This window comes from Lathamus discolor, chromosome Z (genome assembly GCF_037157495.1).
Source record: "Lathamus discolor isolate bLatDis1 chromosome Z, bLatDis1.hap1, whole genome shotgun sequence".
NCBI classification, from domain to species: Eukaryota; Metazoa; Chordata; class Aves; order Psittaciformes; family Psittacidae; genus Lathamus; species Lathamus discolor.
The window spans coordinates 28,155,845-28,174,254 of NC_088909.1; the positions used below are offsets into that span (position 1 = coordinate 28,155,845).

Genomic DNA, 18,410 nt, shown 5'->3' on the forward strand with positions numbered 1-18,410 from the left:
TGTTTAAATCAGAAAATAATAAACAATGTACATAATGCTCTTTGTTTTATACAGATGCCCCAAACTGCATGTCCATGTGAGGAAAGGCAAGAAAGAATGAAAAGCTCTGGGGGAGCATTTTGATTTTGCTAGAATGGCAGGCAATAATTAACTGTTTCTAGCTTTGTTCCTAATGTCTTATTTTGTTCTCTCTTTTACTTGCGCTGCTTAGCTGCTTAACTGAGAGAAACTGACTACACATTCTCTCAACTGTGTGAAATAATTTTTTATTCATGTTTCTCTTGGTTTCGTAATGAGTTTTTTTGTATAAATCTAAAAGCAGCAGCCTGAACTTGCTAAGATCGAATATGCACAGGTTTCCTGCTTTTAGAATGCACCTTCAGGGTTTTTTTTTTTTTTTTTTTAAGAAGTGAATTATGGTTTTGGGGTATCTTTGTTACTTTTAATTTTTTTTTTTAAGCTGGGGACAGGCAGACATGAATTATTATTATTTGTCTGTCATGTTTTGGAGGGAAAAAAATAAGCAAAGCCATGACAAGTGGTAGTGGTGATGTATTGATATGTTATTCTGCGTTTTGTATGGGGCAGATTGATAGACTGTTTTTCTTTGTTTTCTTCAGAAGTCTGAACAGGTATCGGGTGTAGAAGTCTAAACCACCACTTTAGGTATAAATGGTCTCGAGGTTTTACTAGGTCATTTTAACTTCTTGAGTTACTTTTTATTTGATGATATATACCGGTTTCATTTTCAAAGGTAGCAAGGCATACACACAACCTTCTCATGACTGTACTTTGCTGTAATCCATCCTCTGTCTCCAAAACAGAAAAGTGCATTTGGGCCTGTACACCTCTCCTTAAACATACTAGCACTAAATCTCATTGTCAAAATGCAGCTTGTTAGAGATGAGTGCAGTTACTCCTTCCCTATCTGTAAAACTTCGATGTGTCTTAAAACTGATGGGATAAATGAAGAAGCTTAGTGCTCGTTACCACATAGAACTCTTCAGGAGAAAGCTAGTTTCTTGTCACTCAGGCACTTGAGAAAGAGATGCAGTTCTGTTTATCAAGACAAATGATGACATACTGTGGCCATTAATGGAATGATGGAAGGCATGCGTTGTTCCAGGTAGTCTGTGCTCTGCCATCACAGTATAGCTGTGTAGAGGGAACAGCAGATGTCCTGAAGTTGAAGAAATCTCAATTTGTATGTGAAGATAGTGTACTTCAGTTATTGAAAAGGAAAAAAGAAAATAAAAAACTTGGCGTATTGATGTATTTCATGCAGTTAATATTTAAAGTTTTGGCATAGTTTGCCTTGATTCTTAATTATATTTTAAAGATAAAAAGCCAGACAAATGGTGCAGAGAGAGATTTTCATAGAGTACGTTTATACATACTTGCAGCTGTTTGATATTTTCTGACATCCAAATTTCTACATACCAAATTTACCACAATTTTTAAAATTGGCACGCATTGTCTGAGAGCTACTTTGATTGTCACGTCTGAAAAAAAAAAAAAACCCAAAACTGGTGTGTGATTTTGTTTTGAGGTTTGATCAAATTTTGCAGTACCAATCTTATTTCTGTACTTTGCATTTAGGTATAATGAGCATTTATTTTCTTAAATGTCTGCCTGTAGGTAGCCATCCTGAACCCAAAGGATAATACTTTCTCTCTGAAGGATTATTTCTTTAAAGAAATTCAAAAAGATTGGCCTGGATACAGTGAAATAGATAAACAGTCATTGGAGTTAATACTTTCTAGGTAAGTTCAGTCTCTAAGGGAAGGAAAATAGCCATTTAAAAAAATGGGAAATTAATGTCTGTCCTCCCTGTAATGAAAGAAATGAAAGAACATAGATATTTTTTTTTTTGCCTTATAACCTGAAATGTTGGGTTGTCATTGCAGAAAATTAAATTCATCTGAGAATGCCACCAGCACCAGCTGTTCAGAGTCTTCTGTAACTTCTAACACATGTGCTCCATCAACTGCTCCGGTACTTTTTGTTTTATTTTTTGATTATTTACACTGTATCAAGATATCACACTTTATAGTGGTGTAAAAGCTGTGATGTGAAGCACTGATACTGTTTTTAACACATGAAAAACAGGAACATGTATTTCTAATTGAATTACTATATTTTTTTAAAGATGGTTGCATCAAAGGCTGCAAAAAACTTAAGGTCATGTAGCCTAAGGGCTGCTATATTTAGTGTTCTCTGTTCCAGAATGCTACCTTAAATGTTTATTTAGAAAAATAAACAATTCTTAGGTCTGCACAATATTTTTTTAAACACACCTTAATCTCTGACACCAACTACCCCAGTGCTAATGTAGGCTACTGTATCCTTATGCTACTATTTTAAGAAAGTCTAGAGAAAGGACAAATTACAGTAGTGATCCACTTGGAGGAATTTTATTTTTTTTCTCCCTATAGGCATGATTTAAGTACTTAGTTTTGATTCAGGGTTTCCCAGGTGTGAAAAGGCAGATCTGAATCAGCAGGCACTACATCTGCCTCCCCCCAGCTTTTTCAGACTTAAAATGTGCATGTCCTGTTTTCTTGTCAATGCAACAGTACAACGCAAACCCTTTCAGAAGAAGCTTGCAAAACCCTGCATAAAAAAAAAGTATTACTTTAAGGAAAAGTTTGATACCTTCTGTGATTAAAACTGTGTTTCACTGCTTGCAGTCTACAGCCATAAGCTGGGAAGTATGGAAAGTCTTTTACCACTGAGATGATTACGTTTAAATAGAAAACAGAGGGCAGGCCTCTTTTTTTTTTTCCCCCCTAACTTTCTTCCAGTCAGGGTATTAAATGGTGCGGGTCCCAAAAACCTCTTTACACCTTCCTCTCTACACACAGATTCTGGATTTATTTCAACTGGCTGGCACTCCTGGTCAAAGCTGCTGCTTGTACGTCAACATCAGCGGTGTATACTTGCTAGAGAAAAACATGTTTCAGCTGGAGAACCAGCTGAATGACAGCTGTGGTGAAGCTCAGGCTTTTACCTATTCTTACCAGCTTTGCACTTCACACTCTCTGATAAGCACACTGCTGCTTGCTTCTTGGGGTTGATTTAGGAAATAATATGGCTGTGTGACAGCAAAAGCTGACTCTTAACCTGGTATATCCAAACAGAAATCAGTACCTAAGCAAACAAACCCAACCTCCTCATCTTGGTGAAGCCTTTGATAATGCTGCTGAAAAGAGCATCTTTCTCCCCAAACCTTTCAGGTGTAGATTTGAAGAACAGCTTGCTAAGATTAGAAACTTAACAATGAAATAAACAGTGTAATAAGGTGCAGTTATTCCTTGTTTGAAAGCTACTTACAGATAAAATGTGTTTTCAACAACTGCTTGCTCAGAAATACTACTTTTTCAGAATGGGAGCAAAACCTAATTCTGATAACTTTTTTCATATTTTCTTATCACAGAAACCACTTTTGAGTTACACATTTTTCGATCCTCTGTTAAATGAGACGCAGAGGGTATCTCAGCCGAACAGTCAAGTCCAGCCAGCATTCAGTGGCCACTTGCAGCTCTCCAGCAAGGAAGCCACTGCTGCCCACCCACTGCCTGTAACCACTGCAGCCACCATTACTCATCCTCCTCAGCCACTGCCTCCTATACTCCTTCCCACTTACGACCCTCTTCAAACTGTCAGCTCCAGCTCCCCCAGCACCTCTGATGGTCGGGGGACAAACAACTTGCTGGTGGGCAGCTTCAGCCGAAATTACAGTAGCACCTCTGAGAATCAGCAACAAAAATACACCTCTAAGACTCCTTTGGGTACCCAAGCACCAGCTGTGATGCGGGTGAAGTCTCTCAAGTCTGCAAGAGAGAAGTATGCGATGTGGTACCAAAATCCCGAGAAGGTGAAAAAACAGGAGAAGGACAAAAGCAAAATGCAGGGCACTGGGAGTGTGAGCAAGAAGGAGAAAGACGTTAGAAAAGAAGAAACTGCCAAGCTTGAAGAATTCTTCTGTTTGGATTCAGGTGAATAAACTGCTTTTCCTAACTACTATATGGGTAGCCCTGGTGAAAAGCACCAGTAAATCCAGGGACTGGAAACACAAGTGGTCACTTTTTTACTTACTTTGCCATTATCCCAGCTTTATAATCATGAAGATTCTTACTGAAAGTTAACGTAATTCTTAAGAATTCTCACTGTGTAATACAAAAACCATTAAAACAAAGAAATCTTAAATGGGTTGCTGTGGTGGGCAGAAACTTGTTAGAGGGAAGAGCTAGATACTAGAAAAACACTGATAGTTCACTGAAACTTACTCTTTTTCCATCAGCAGGTTTTAAAGTGCATGCTGAAAATAAAAACATGTCACACATTTATTGCGTACTAGTTTACTGAAACATGTAGATCAGACATGATCTACCCCCGCCATGGCAGGGGAGCTGGAACTAGATGATCTTAAGGTCCTTTTCAACCCTAACTAAAATTCTATGACATAAGCGTCTTTCATCGTGTATCATATTCATTAAACTCTGCTGTTTCATGGGAAGTCTAAAACCTGCATAAACTGACATGTAGTTTTACCAGAGTTTTGGTTTGAGCTGTGCTGTAAGCTCTTCTCCACCTTGGCTGCAGAATTTATTACTTCAAAAGGTGTAGAAATGGTGCACACTTAAAATGGCATTGAAAAGTTAAACAGAAACACACAAAGAATACATGATTTCTTAGCACATAAGCACACAGAAAATAGGGTGGAGTTCAGTTCATTTGTTAAATGTGTGTTTAATTTCAGAGGTTTGGCTTATAAATTAGAAGTCAGGTTTAGCCCTTTCCTATCACAGGTAGGAGGCATCTGCAGAGTATGCAGGGTGGCTCTTCGAAGTGGTATTGCACTCCTAGATAAAGGTGCCTTAAGATGGTCTTTTCACATCAACCCTGGACATACTACACAGTGCCCACATGACTTGAGGTTGCTTTAGAAATGTTCATGCTTGAATTCATGAACATGTGAGCATCTTTCTCCAGAAGCTAGTAACAAAACTCTGAACAGCTAGGTAAGGATATGTCTGTACTATGTTTCAAGTTGGTGCTTATAGCGAAGCTTTGAAACGGACTGAGCCATATCAATAAATGCACTTGAATTTTTTTGAAGTTAAATGCTTACAGCAGAATTGTCTGCATAAGTTGTATTGTACATACTGTGACTACTAATATTACTGCTGGCATTTCCCTCAAAATTTGTTCCCACTTTTACACTTTTTATATTCCTGCTGTACCATATAATTTTAATATTAAAGCAGAAGAATCAAGTGGAACATTGCATGATGGCTATTTTTTCTCCCAATGACTTAAAGCTCAGGAAGCTTAGAGGTTGGCGAGAATGATTGAGCTTTAGTAAAAACACTGTGTTTACAGAGTGTCAGTGCAACTTAATAATGAGTACAAAGGATTGTATGGTTCTTAAGCTTGCCAGAAAACCCCACATGAAAAGCAAAGAGGTACTAACAAGATACTGAGTATTCCTTCCTGTTCCTATTAACTTTTCATTACAGCAGCTATTTTTCTTATTTATCAAAAAGGATGCTCCTGAAATACTTCTTTAAAAAGAGAGATTAGAGGTTAAGTACATCATGCTTTCATAATGGCATTTAAAAGAGCAGAAGAACAGTTTACAAGTGCAAATAACTTTGAAACATGTATTGCTGTTAATGAGGAGCAAGTCTTTATTGCAGGCTATTGAAGCCTGAATGCCAGCAACCTGTATACAGTGCTACTGACTTTTCTGCTTAGAAGAGTGTTGAAATTAAATGTAATTTCGGATATCTGTAATTGGCAGAGATGAAGGGATAAAAACATGGCATGAAAAGAACTTTAGCTTTCTACTGTATTTCTTGCTGGAACCTGGATGTTGAGATAGATATATATGTATATGTAAAAGGACGTGCTGCTGTGGTTTAAGCCCAGCCAGTGACTCAGAACCAAGCAGCCGCTTGCTCAAACACTCCCCTCCTTCTTCCTCCCCCCCGATCCCAGAGGGATGGGGAGGAGAATCAAAAGAATGTAACTCCGACGGGTTGAGATAAGCACAGTCCAGTAACTAAGGTATAACACAAACCACTACTGCTGCCACCAATAATAATAATGATAAGGGGAATAACAAGGGAGGAGAGTACAACTGCTCACCATCTGCAGACTGATACCCACCCTGACCCGAGCAGTGATCTATCCCTTCCCGGTAACTCCCCCCAGTTTATATACTGAGCATGATGTGCTCTGGTATGGAATGACTCTTTGGCTAGTTTGGGTCAGGTGTCCTGTCCCTGCTTCCTCCCGGCTTCCCCTCCTCCCTGGCAGAGCCTGGAACGCAGGAAGTCCTTGGTCAGAGTAAACATTACTTAGCAACAACTAAAAACATCGGTATTATCAGCACTGTTCTCAGGCTGAAAGTCAAAACCATAGTACTGTACCAAGTACTGAGAAGGAGAAAAATGGCTGCTACAGCTGAACCCAGGACACATACATATTTACGTATCATGCTGTTGTCTTGTGCGCAGCTACATCTGTTCCTGCATAACTTGAATTGCTGTGCAGATGCCACGTCTTCAAATAAGAAAAGCTGACCTCAGGTTAATATTGCAGTAGCACAAAGCCTGTAGAACAAAGTAGCCATGCCATTTTCTAAACTGTGGTACTGCCTACTGTGGAGAAGCTTGTGTGGGCTCTATTATTAACATATAGAGCTTATTCGAAGTAATTCACTGTGAGAATAAAGCTGTAAAGGTTTTTTTTCAGGTCCATTAGGTTGGTACTGTTTGGCTGTATTAAAAATCTGCTTACCACAAGTGTCATATTCTGCTTTTCTGTAGGAATTCAAGAAACTCTCGCTGCCTCCACATATCTTCCTTTACCAACAACTGAACAGCCAGACTACTTAATGTGAGTAAAATCATAAATAACTCTCTTGCCATTCATGGAAGCAGTTGAAAATTCACCTATAAAAGCTCTCATTTAGCTACAAAATTGAAAATTTACCAAAATATAATTTTAGAATAATATTAAGTTCCTTTAAGTCACCCTACTGCTTTGCTTGAGTACCTGTGAATTTTAAGGTCTGAGGTTGTCATCCCTTAATTATTGTGGGGGAATAGAAGTGCTAAAAAGGGTTTTAAACATATTTTAGAAGACAACTTAAGGTGTTTATTCTTCTTCAAGAGCACAGTAAAAAGGAATATGAACCTTCACTGTTTAGAAGTGAGGCAATACCGAAGGAAAGCTGAATACTAAGATACTCAATACATAAATTTGGACATCTTTTTTGTGTTCTCACTGCTTAGTGCACCTAAGCTGTAAAGGTTGGGAGGGAAGAAGGCAAACTTTAAAGTCCAACATGACAAAGCCTGTATATTAGCTAAAGAGAGTTAACCATCAAAGGTTTTACTGAAGCTTTAATATAAAATAGCCACTGACTAACCTGAAGCTACAGCAAAATATCCAATTTCACCACAGAATTGCAGACCAAAAAGCTAAACAAAAATACCCCCCCCCCCAATTCAGATTTTAAATGCCAGCTGCTTAATTTTTACTACAAAGCAAGATAAAAATGCATTAAACTTGACTGTAAAATGTTATGCATCTACAATGACTGGTACAATGCAGTCTATAAAGTTACAGAAGGACTTCGCAGTAAGTTTAATTTTAGCTCTTTAACAAGTTGTCACACATCAGATTAGCATTCCCAAAAGTTAAAATTTACCTCCTATATAAAAAAAGATTTTTATCCCTGACAAGTATTAAAGAACTTGCTTTAAATGAAATAGCTCTAATAACAGAATCATTTGATTGCCTAAACACTTTTTTTAGAATGTTAAAGCTTCTCTGTCAGGAGGATTCTTCTTTACTGTTGTAAAACAGAGAAGTAGCTTTTGCAAATGCCCAGTGTCTGAACTTTTTCCTGCTGTTTTATGGGTCACCATTTTTAAAAACATGTGAAAGTTGAAGGAGGCTGCAATGGAATAACTTGGTCAGTGGAACCTGAATTTCTATGAAATGCCTTTTTTTTTTTTTTTCTTTTTATGGAGGCGAGGGGGGAGAGGGAGTTAGCATAGTGAGAGCCAATATAAAGCTTTTTTCTCCATTGGAAGGCTTAGTTTGAGGTTTTGACAGGCCTTCAATGATCAGAGCCGAAATGAGCACCATGATAAGTAAAGCCAGGATAAGCCTGACACTTCCCAGCCATGCAGTTGCACAGCATGGGCCTAAGCAGGAACATTGAATCCCCTCATCATATTTACAGTACAAAAGAGGGGGGACAATTTTGTTGGTCTCTGAAAACACTCTGAATTGCTGGGTTCACCAGCTTCTCTCAGAGGACTAACATCACATCAGCAAGGGAGGTGAGGCCTCTCTGTAGAACTTGAACTTTGGTGCATTTTGTGTTTGCTTTAAGGTAGACAGCATGGTAGCATCCTGCTTCGTACTTAATACAGTTAGTGGTGCTCCTTGGAAAGACTGAAAGCAAGTCTGGCCCAGCAGAGAAGCAGTTTAGTACTTCATGTTTTAGGCTGAGAACTCAAATTTAATTCCCAGCCTCTGCTGGGTGAAAGTGAAGAGATTCAGCTGTTTGCTCTCTGTTTCTCAATCAGTGGAGGACAGCGATACTGAGGAGTAAGGGATATGGTTATTTGACATAATCAGATATTAAAGATGGATTGTAGAAACATAGAATAGTTTTGAGTTGGAAGGAAACTTAAAGACCATTCACTTCCAACTCCTCAGCCACGAGCAGGAATGTATTCCACTAGAATGGAAGCTAATAGCCATTTCTAAAAGTTAAAAAAAAAAATAAACCAGAAAACAACAAACCAAAACCACCACACACAAAATCGCACACACACACACACACACACAAAACCCTACAAAAACCCAACCAACAAACTAAAACCAAACCAAACCAAAACAAAAAGAAAAAAGAAAAAAGCCTTCATGCAAGATTTCATCAAGTTTTTGTTCAGATTTCACAAAGTGCCTTAGGTAAATGGAAGCAATGGAACTGGTGTTCAATAAAATAAGCAAATTTTATCATTAGCTATGCTTTACTGTTACTTATAAGCACAAATGTAGCCAAAAATCTAAGTGCATCCAACTCCTTAAATTCCATCCAAAAATGAAAAATATAATTAAATGAATTTTCAAATGTAAATGTAACTTAATTAACCTTCATAGAAAGATATTATAATCTAGCAGTTTTTCTTTCACTGAAGCTGATGCATTTATTAGTCATTCTTTATTTGAATGATTGCTAATGTTTTGTAAGTGTGCTACACTTTCTTACACTTTAGCAGCTTCTGAATAAAAACCCTCAAACATAAAATATTAGCAAATAAATGTCACAAAAATATGATAGATTTTTACAATTTCCAAAATAAATTATCTTGGAGCATGTGTGCTTACATATAGAAAGCAGTCAGTTAACTGACTTATAGCTTGGGTATCTATGCTTGATATTCTCTATGTCCTTGGGAGAAATTGCATGTGTGCTTGTTTTTCCATTAGGAAATACACAGCCATCATCTCAAAAGAGCAACGTGAGCGTTACAGGGAAGACTTCTATGCCGTGTATGGTGAATACAGAATTTTGCATGCTTGGGTAGAGAGTATCACCAAGAGATTCATGAAGTTTGATGAACGACGGAAACATCTTCCTCCCGGGTCCAAAGAATATGAGGTAAAGAAGGATGAAAGTGTTTCATCTCCCTCCTATCCCTTCCAAAAGTCCACATTTTCAGCACAGGCAGATCCCTCATATATTTATCTATTAAATTTTATAGATGTAATTTTCAAAGACTTGCCAGGTTCAGTGTCTGAGTGGCTGGTCACATAGCTGGAACTACCAGACTAGCTCAGTCTTTGCCGACCACCTCAGCATCCAGGCAAGGCGAGGGAGTGCTGTTGGACAGATGGGGAAGAAGACTGGAATAATCTGTAATCCCAGAGGTTTCCATGGCCCTCTCTTCACCATAATTTTAGACATTTAACTAAATCTGTATCCACAACTTACCCATCTTACAGGTAGCTGATCCTAGCTATGGTTTTAGCATAGAAGGAGTTTAAAAATCTGATATTCTGGATCTCCAGCCTGGACTGCTCTGGTTTGGACGTACAAATTCCACATGTTTAATATGAGAGTTCTTCAATTCTCTGTGCACTGAGGATTTTGATTGGCTTTTATTTGTTGGCCAGATTGCAAATGCATTTTTGAGTATTTTAAAGCCCCTTGTTCTGTGCAATCAGACAAAGGGAAAACTTGAAGAATTTGCATACATGCTCTGACCCTGCGTGGATTAGCTCTGGTTTTTGACACTTGAGAAAACTCTGCAAAAAGCTGTTCAGCCCTCAGACTCCACCTCTTTGAGCTGTCTGTGAACACAGACAGCTGTGTGAGCAGCTTCTGAAAGGGCATCTTCAAACACATGCTCCTTTTGTTGCCTATTTACAGGTTTAATTTCAGATCTTGGGTGATACGGGGGGCTGTGGGTTTATTTTTGCAATGCAGAAGAGTGGTGGTTCACAACTAAGAAAATATCTTGAGTGAAACCGAGTATATTTTCAGTATGTTATGTAAATTTACATTTTCTGCTAGTAGTGAAATGTTGTTAATTTTCTTTTTATTTGAAGGTACTTCATGAAGAAGTTGTAGAAGAGTACCGAGAGTTAGCACAGGTATGTGTAACGGCAGACTTGTGGGATGGGGTAGTCACTGAGGCTGGCACAAGTCAATTTTTAAGCAAAGGACATGAAATACTGAACTCTTCTGCAGAAACGTTTTCATGTCCTGATTCTCTTTTTATCTTTACAGTCTCATCCCAGCTACCATGAACAGAAGAGGAGATGCGAGTATCTCCACAGCAAGCTGTCTCACATCAAGAGACTGATTATGGAATTCGATGAACGCAACCCTAGTGATGACGTTAGTCATCTGCCTTGATCGGGACATGTGAATGAACCGAAGCTTATTTATGTAAAACCTAAGATTAGTTGCTCTAAGATTCTAAAAAATAGTATCAAACTCTGCATTAAGCAACTCTCAGTAGTAGCAGACTTAACTACTTTAGGCTTTATTTGTTGTCGCTATATGCATATTTTTCTGGTCCTTCTTTTCTTCAAGATTTATGTTTGTTTATTTTAAATAATTTTATCAGTAGATGCTGGGGAACCAGTACCTTTACTATGAAATTCTGCACATTATAAGAAAATATTGTAGCAAACTGAATTGTTTTGGGGCAAATATAAGGCTAGGTTCTGACCTTTTTATTAATGCAAAGTCTTTGCCTTAAATGGTAGAAAGCTTAGAAATTTGCACAAAATACTTTTAAAAAAGAAATCACATTGTTTTGGATGGTTAAAGAAGCATACGTATGTGCTATATATGGCCCATTTTGTTACAACAGAAACTCACCCGTGCAACTTAAACCCGCCTTTGCGGTGATTGCCTTAAAGTATTTGATTGGGTATATTTAGTGTAGCTAAATTTTTCACTACATTGCTTTCCACTTTGCTGAAGCACCTGGGAAGCACTACATGGCCTATTTGTACCCTACTTGTGTCTGGAAGTGTATGCTTGTACTCTTGTGTGTGTGCAAGAACGTGTGAATGTGAGCATGTGTGATGGGAAAAAAAACAAGCTGCTACTCTAAGTAGGCCAGACACTCAGGTTAAAACAACTGACAAGTGTTGCTGTAGGTTTTTCCTGTAAGATTCCTACTTCTGTCATAGAAGATGAGAACATTCCATTTCAATAGTTTGTCAGCTTTAATAATATTGAAGAAGTTGATAATTTACAAAAATGAAAGAGATATATAGTTTTGGGGTAAGATTATAAAATTAAACATGTAGGTTACCTATTTATATACTATTATTTGGGGATAAGAATTATAACTGAATAATCATTATTCAAAAAATATTTTTAAAGAGAGATATGCAAAGAAGCTATTGCTACATGAAATGTATTTTAAAGATTTTTGTCCTGGATACCAGGAATATAACAAAGAATGGATGTATTTAACTATAAAATACTGTGATCACCAAACAGCACAAACTTCCATTTCATGCAGTTTTTTGGTTTATTTTGATGTAAAACCATTGCTTGATGTAAAGCCATTGCTTGATGTAAAACCATTGCTTCTTGTAAAACCATTGCTTCTTGTAAAACCATTGCTTCTTGTAAAACCATTGCTTCTTGTAAAACCATCGCTTACCTTATCAAATCACAGGTTATTTGGTCACAATTGAACAAAATCTTTTGTGTCTTACTGTGTTTGTCTTTTCAAAATGCTGCCGCGAAGCATTACATATGCAAATCTGATTTTGGACTTTTGCCAAATTTTGCAAGTATTGCTAAGGGACTTTATCCTCCAGCATTTAAAAAAAAAGCTGTTATGTATCACTGTAAACAATGTTTTAAACAAAACAATGTTGTAAACAAAATGTTTTATTGCCAGAAAACATGTATTCAGGTAAATGAAAGCAATGGAATTTTTGCCTTAAATTGTGAGTTCAAAGATGTGAGTAGCAAGCAAGTGGGTTTTGTTACTTTCTTGAGACCATGTTGACTTTAAGGACCCTTGTATTGGTATAGTTGTTTTCAACTTCACATTTCAAATAGCAAAATGAAGAGAAGACTTCTTGGTTCCCGTCTAGAGCTGCATCCACCTGGGTTTAATGACTGGATTTTGTCCTGAGCGTGTGCACACAGTCGTGCCCTGAAACTGTTAAATTCATGGCAGTTATGTTGCAGCTTCACTGGGTGGTTTGCTTTCAACCTAGAAATGAAGTGGCTGTTCAGTTTAAAACAACACGCGGTTCCTGATACTGGGACACATTTCGGCAGTTTGGTACTCCCGCATGCCTGGATCTGATATTATCGGCTGTTACAGGACATGATGATACTGCTACAACTGTTTTGATGTGTTGTAATCACTGCTACTACCGTCACTGTAAAACTGGGACTCAGTGCAGTTAATTGATTTTATTTCCCCCCTACCTTTTGCCATAGACCAGCATTCACATGAATCTTCTGATTTATAGGCTGTGTATGTGTTGCAGTTTGGAGGTTAGTGCTACTTCAGAGATCTGGCACTGCGTGTCGTCACCAGACCTGGCAAGCTACTGTAAAGGTCTTAATTGAAGGTTTTGCTCATTTGCACTGGGCATTTCTGAAGCATTGCAAGTACACCCTGCAGCATGTGTATTGCGAAATAGTGCTGTAAGTCTACGTATCATTGAGTTCAGTGAATGCTGGGAGCCTACAAAAGCAGGGCCTCTGACTGAATGATTGCCTTTCCTGCAAAACTGGCCTGCTTACTCGGAAACAAACATTGCCTATTCTGGCATCTTGGCTGGGGTTACACTACTACAAAACCGAAGCAAATGATTAATCTAGAGGAGAGTCAATCGTCCACATCTTCTGTGTGAAAATAATGAATTTCACTACATTTGATATAAAAATTGTATGGTTGAAAGGGAGGCAATAGCCCTTCCCTTTAGGCTGAAAAAGCACAGTTTAGGAGGGTTGGTTTCCAGTCTTGCTGGGACTTGAGGGAGAAGAACTGCACCAGAAGTATTTTTTTCTTGTAAGTTGTAGTTATGCTCTACGCTGTCACTTGAAACAGCTCACTTGACTGCTTTTAATTCTGCACTCTACCTTGCCATTTATCGGACAAAAAAAAAGGTGATATTCAGATCATTTGGAAGGGTAAAACATATAGGCAAGTGGTGGAGGCAGCCTACTTCAATAGGTTTCAGACAGAAATTGGGTTAGTGTGGTGTTATTGTAACTTTGTTTATTATGTTGTTTAGAACAGTAATGCTACAAACAGTTGTTCTAGATAGTAACTGTTGATCCGTGCAAAGACCTATGGCTACTTTAAAGTATAGTTCTCTTTATAATTTTACTGTCCTTTGTTTCTGTACCTGATGGGAGATGGATGTGGCTAGCAATTCCATAATGACCTTTTAGGGAGGGATATGAAATTGGTCAAGGGAGGACAATATTTGGGAACATGAAGGCTTAAAACAAGGCTGTGAGTCCCCATTTCTGACTTGGAGAGTATTTTACAACTTTTCGAATTGATTCCATACAAACTGTATTAAGACTCTGTACGTGAAATATCTTGGGGTGTTTTGTTAACGAATACTTGAGCCATTGTTGCCTATTTGTTCTCTATCAGTTGAAATTCAGTAAAATGTCAACTTTCCTATTTGTTCTGCATCAAATAAAGTTCAGTAAAATGTTAATTTTGCAATCCTGAGACTTCACTATTTCATCATCTGCAGGGGGGCTAGCGGGGTACCTCCAACAATGCAGCAGTGCCACAAGCAGTGCTATGGGGACTGCTGCTTTACCCTGGGAGCACCTGTAGTCCATCAACTTGCCCTTAAGATCCTGCCGCTCATTTACAAAGCACAAAAGGTAGTGCTCTGGAGTGCAGATAAAGAAATGAGAAAGTCTGGAGACTGGATGGAGCAGCCCTGAGGAGAAGGACTTGGTGTCAGCTGACAAGATGCTCCCCATGACCCAGCTTCAGTGCTCACCTGAGCCCAGAACCCCATCCCGTGTGCTGGGCTGCATCCCCAGAGCGTGAGCAGCAGGTCAAGGAAGGGGATGCTCCCCCTCTACTGTGCTCTGGGGAGATCCCCCCCCCCCCCCCCCGCCCCCACAGTCCGATGTCCAGCCCTGGGGCAGCAACACAAGAGGGACATGGAGCTGTTGGAGCAAGTCAGCGATCTAGCACTGCCTTCACTGCCTTAGCTGAGCTCTTCATGCAGCAAATCTCAGTGATGGGGCCAGAAATCAAAGAGACATCTTTCCATCTTTTATGTACATTTTTATAAAATGGTAGGTGTTGTATCAGTAAGCTCTAATACATACCAGCTACTAAATAGGAGATTCCTATCCTCAAGTACGATCAGTCAGCAGCTTGCATAAACAGATGCTTCAGATTGACTATCCCAAAAGATGCTTAATCTTTCACAGAATTTTAGATTCATGGAATTAAAGAATTTTTCAGTATGGAAAAGACCCTCAAGACCGTAAAGTTCAGCCATTAACCCATCACTGTCAAGGCCACCACTAAACCATGCTCCTTAGTGTCATGTCTACACGTCTGTTAAATACCTCCAGGGCAGTGATTCCACCACTGCCCTGGGCAGTCTGTTCCAGTGTTTTACAGCCCTTTCGGTGAGGAAATTTTTCCTAGTATCAGTTCTAAACCTCCCCTGGCAGAACTTGAGGCTTGTCCTATCACTTGTTACTTGGTGGGAGGGACCAACCCCCACCTCACTACCACCTCCTTTCAGGCAGTCGGGAGCGACAATGTCCCCTGAGCCTTCTCTCCTCCAGGCTGAACAGCCCCAGTTCCCTCACCACACTTGTGTCCCAGGCCCTTCACCAGCCCCGTTGCCCTTCTCTGGACCCGCTCCAGCACCTCAATGTCTTTCTTGTAGTGAGGGGCCCAGAACTGAACACAGGATTTGAGGTGCAGCCTCACTAGTGCCCAATATAGGGGGATGATCACTGCCCTGACCCCGCTGGCCACGCTATTTCTGATAGGTGAGGATGCTGTTGACCTTCTTGGCTACCTGGGCACAAGCTGGCTCAAGTTCAGCTCTGTCAATCAGCATCCCCAGGTACTTTTCCAGCCACTGTTCCCCAGACCTGGAGCATTGCAATGCGTTGTTGTGACCCCAGTGCACAGCCCAGCACTTTGCCTAGTTGAACCTCATACCACTGGCCACAGCCCATCTATCCAGCTTGTCCAGATCCCTGTGCAGAGCCTTCCTATCCTTGAGCTGACCAACACTCCCACCCAACTTGGTGTCATCAGCAAATTTACTGAGGGTGCACTCACCTGCTTGTACAGACCATTGACAAAGATATTAAAGAGAACTGGCCCCAGCTGTGGTGAACCTTGGGGAGCACCAGTTGCACCTGGCACCCAGCATCTGACTGGGTGATGTTTTTCTAAGCAAATGCAGACATATTCATGTCCACATCATGAACTTGGCAGTTCAGGGAAGGACCTGAGCAGGTTACATTCATACCTTTTGTGATAGTGGCTGTGATTCCCTCCTGGTCTTACATGGGGCATTGCTATGAGAAATAATTTTATGAAGAAATGCAAGACTCATGCGTGTCTACATACCATGGGAAGCAAATGGGATAGCATGTGATGGTAAGAGGCAGACCTGAGCAGATACGTGATTTTATTTAAATTTAATTCCCCTCAAACCACAGCTAATTATGGAATTGTTTTTTTCCTTCATTAGCATTTCAGCGAAAATGTGCTGGGTTTGTTTCTAAAAATAAAATACCATATGTTTGAGGGGTTTTTTTCTTGTAGGACTTTTCGATTAATTCAGTTAATCCCCACCATAGTGCTAAAAGCAACAAGCTCTCAATGAGTTTTTTTGGCGATATTAGAGTAGGGGTCTTGCATGAGTTCATAACCAAGGGAAGGAAGGGATCACTCAGAAATGACAGAAAGTGGAAGCCTTTGATAAGCAAATATTGACCACCGTGGAGGTCAATTGATGCAAAGCAAACATTGCGTGCAGCAGGGGCAACGTCTCAGTTGGAGTAATAATCTCAGCTCTCCCCAGCATCTTTGCCTCAGCAGAGTGACGTGCGAGTTGACGTGCAGCAAAACCCCTTTCCAAAGGCCAGACTGTCCTGGAACAACTCCAACTGGCTCCACTCCATCTGTATCCAAAGAGCACCTCTTTCATATAAATTGATGTCCAGCTCCCTGAACATGTGGCACTTTCTGCATCCCCTCCATAGAGCTACACCAGAACTGTGTCTTTTAGAAACAATCATAGTATCATAGAATCAACAAGATTGGAAAAGACCTTTAAGCTTATCAAGTCCATCCATTACCCCAGTACTGCCAAGGCCCCCACTAAACCAAGTCACTGAGGGCCTTGTCTATACAATTTGTTGAATACTTGCAGGGACGGTGACTCCACCACTGCCCTGGGCAGCCTATCTCAATGCCTGAACACCCTCTCTGTGAAGAAATTGTCCCTAATATCTAATCTAAACCTCCCTTGGTGCAGCTTAAGGCCATTTCCACTTGTCTTGTTGCTTGTTATTTTGGAGAAGAGACAGACCCCCACCTCACTACAACCTCCTTTCAGGTAGCTGTGGAGAGCGATAAGGTTTCCTTGAGCCTTCTCTTTTCCAGACTAAACCCTCCAGTTCCCTCAGCTGTTCCTCATCACGCTTGTGCTCCATTGCCCTTCACCACCTCTGTTGCCCTTCTATGGAGCCGCTCCAGCATCTCAGTGTCTTCCTTGTAGTGAGGGGCCCAGAACTGAACACAGGATTCAAGGTGTGGCCTCACCAGTGCCCAGTACAGGGGGATCATCTCTGCCCTGATCCTGCTGGGCATACTGATGCTGATCAGGCCATATCTCAAGAGCATCTCAAGGGTCATGACAGCATTCAGGATTTCTCTGTCATACCCAAGAAGGAACCCACACAGCCACAAAAGATAATCAGGTTTATCTCACACAGCACAGTTTATGAACACAGGATGACAATTCAGTTCAAACTGAGCCCCCACTGGGAAGGGCAAAGCTCAAAGTCTCATCAAAAGCCGATGTTCCTCCTCTGACTGGCGAACCCATAAGGATCACCTCCTCCACAACCAGCAAATCTGACATCAGTGCTGTCAGCCCCCAGTGGATATCTGGGATTATGAGAACCACTATTCCCAAAAGAAATCACCAGGGCCAGTGAGTTTTTTCCCACCAAAGCCGTGAAAGCTGTCAGCCCTCTTCCTATAATCACCATCAGAGTTTTAAGTCTTACATTCCCAGAAATATAGTGTGACAATTGTCTAGACATGTAAATGTTGTGTTCCTGCCAGGATTAGGCAAGGCATTCACCACCCCCTTGTGTGGTCAGGGATACTGTCAGGCCACACTGGCATTGGTGACCAGGGGGAAAGCACAGGGGGACCTTGGGGATGCTATGAGCATCTCATAGCATTTGTTGACCACCTTGACTCTGTGTCACTCCTTTTACCTGTTTGTAGTTACCTGGATGGGATGGATGGTTTAACTCCTCTTGGTAGTGATGAATGTAGTTTTAAGCTGCTGCAAGATGTGGACAGTTGGATCCCGTAGGACATGGCTGCAGCGGAGAACTGGACCAGGAAGGTATTGGATAGCCTCGAGCCGTGCTTCTCACCACTGCACCAGGCAAGAGCCCTGGTGGGGAACTTTGGGTCTCAGTGGTTTTTGCATGAGAAAGAGGCAAAGGAAACTGCTCAGCCAGAGTATTTCAGTGCCCTCTCCTGCCCCCAGATCCCACTGGGAAGTGAAATCAAACCCAAATACTGTTTGTTAATCATAGCGATTTGTTACCTCAGGCCTCAGCA

At 40.3% G+C, this 18,410-nt stretch overlaps 1 protein-coding gene across 1 annotated transcript in view; it reads left to right on the plus strand.

Annotated features, from left to right (window-relative positions):
• Positions 1-14,270, plus strand: part of ELL2 (elongation factor for RNA polymerase II 2) — a 34,503-nt gene extending 20,233 nt beyond the window's left edge. Inside the window, exons 6-12 of the mRNA XM_065663109.1 lie at positions 1,639-1,763; positions 1,908-1,995; positions 3,437-3,998; positions 6,837-6,906; positions 9,523-9,694; positions 10,645-10,689; positions 10,826-14,270. Coding sequence (XP_065519181.1) covers positions 1,639-1,763; positions 1,908-1,995; positions 3,437-3,998; positions 6,837-6,906; positions 9,523-9,694; positions 10,645-10,689; positions 10,826-10,954 — 1,191 coding nt within the window. The 3' untranslated portion in view covers positions 10,955-14,270. The remainder of the gene's footprint in view (positions 1-1,638; positions 1,764-1,907; positions 1,996-3,436; positions 3,999-6,836; positions 6,907-9,522; positions 9,695-10,644; positions 10,690-10,825) is intronic.
• The last annotated feature ends 4,140 nt before the right edge of the window (positions 14,271-18,410 follow it).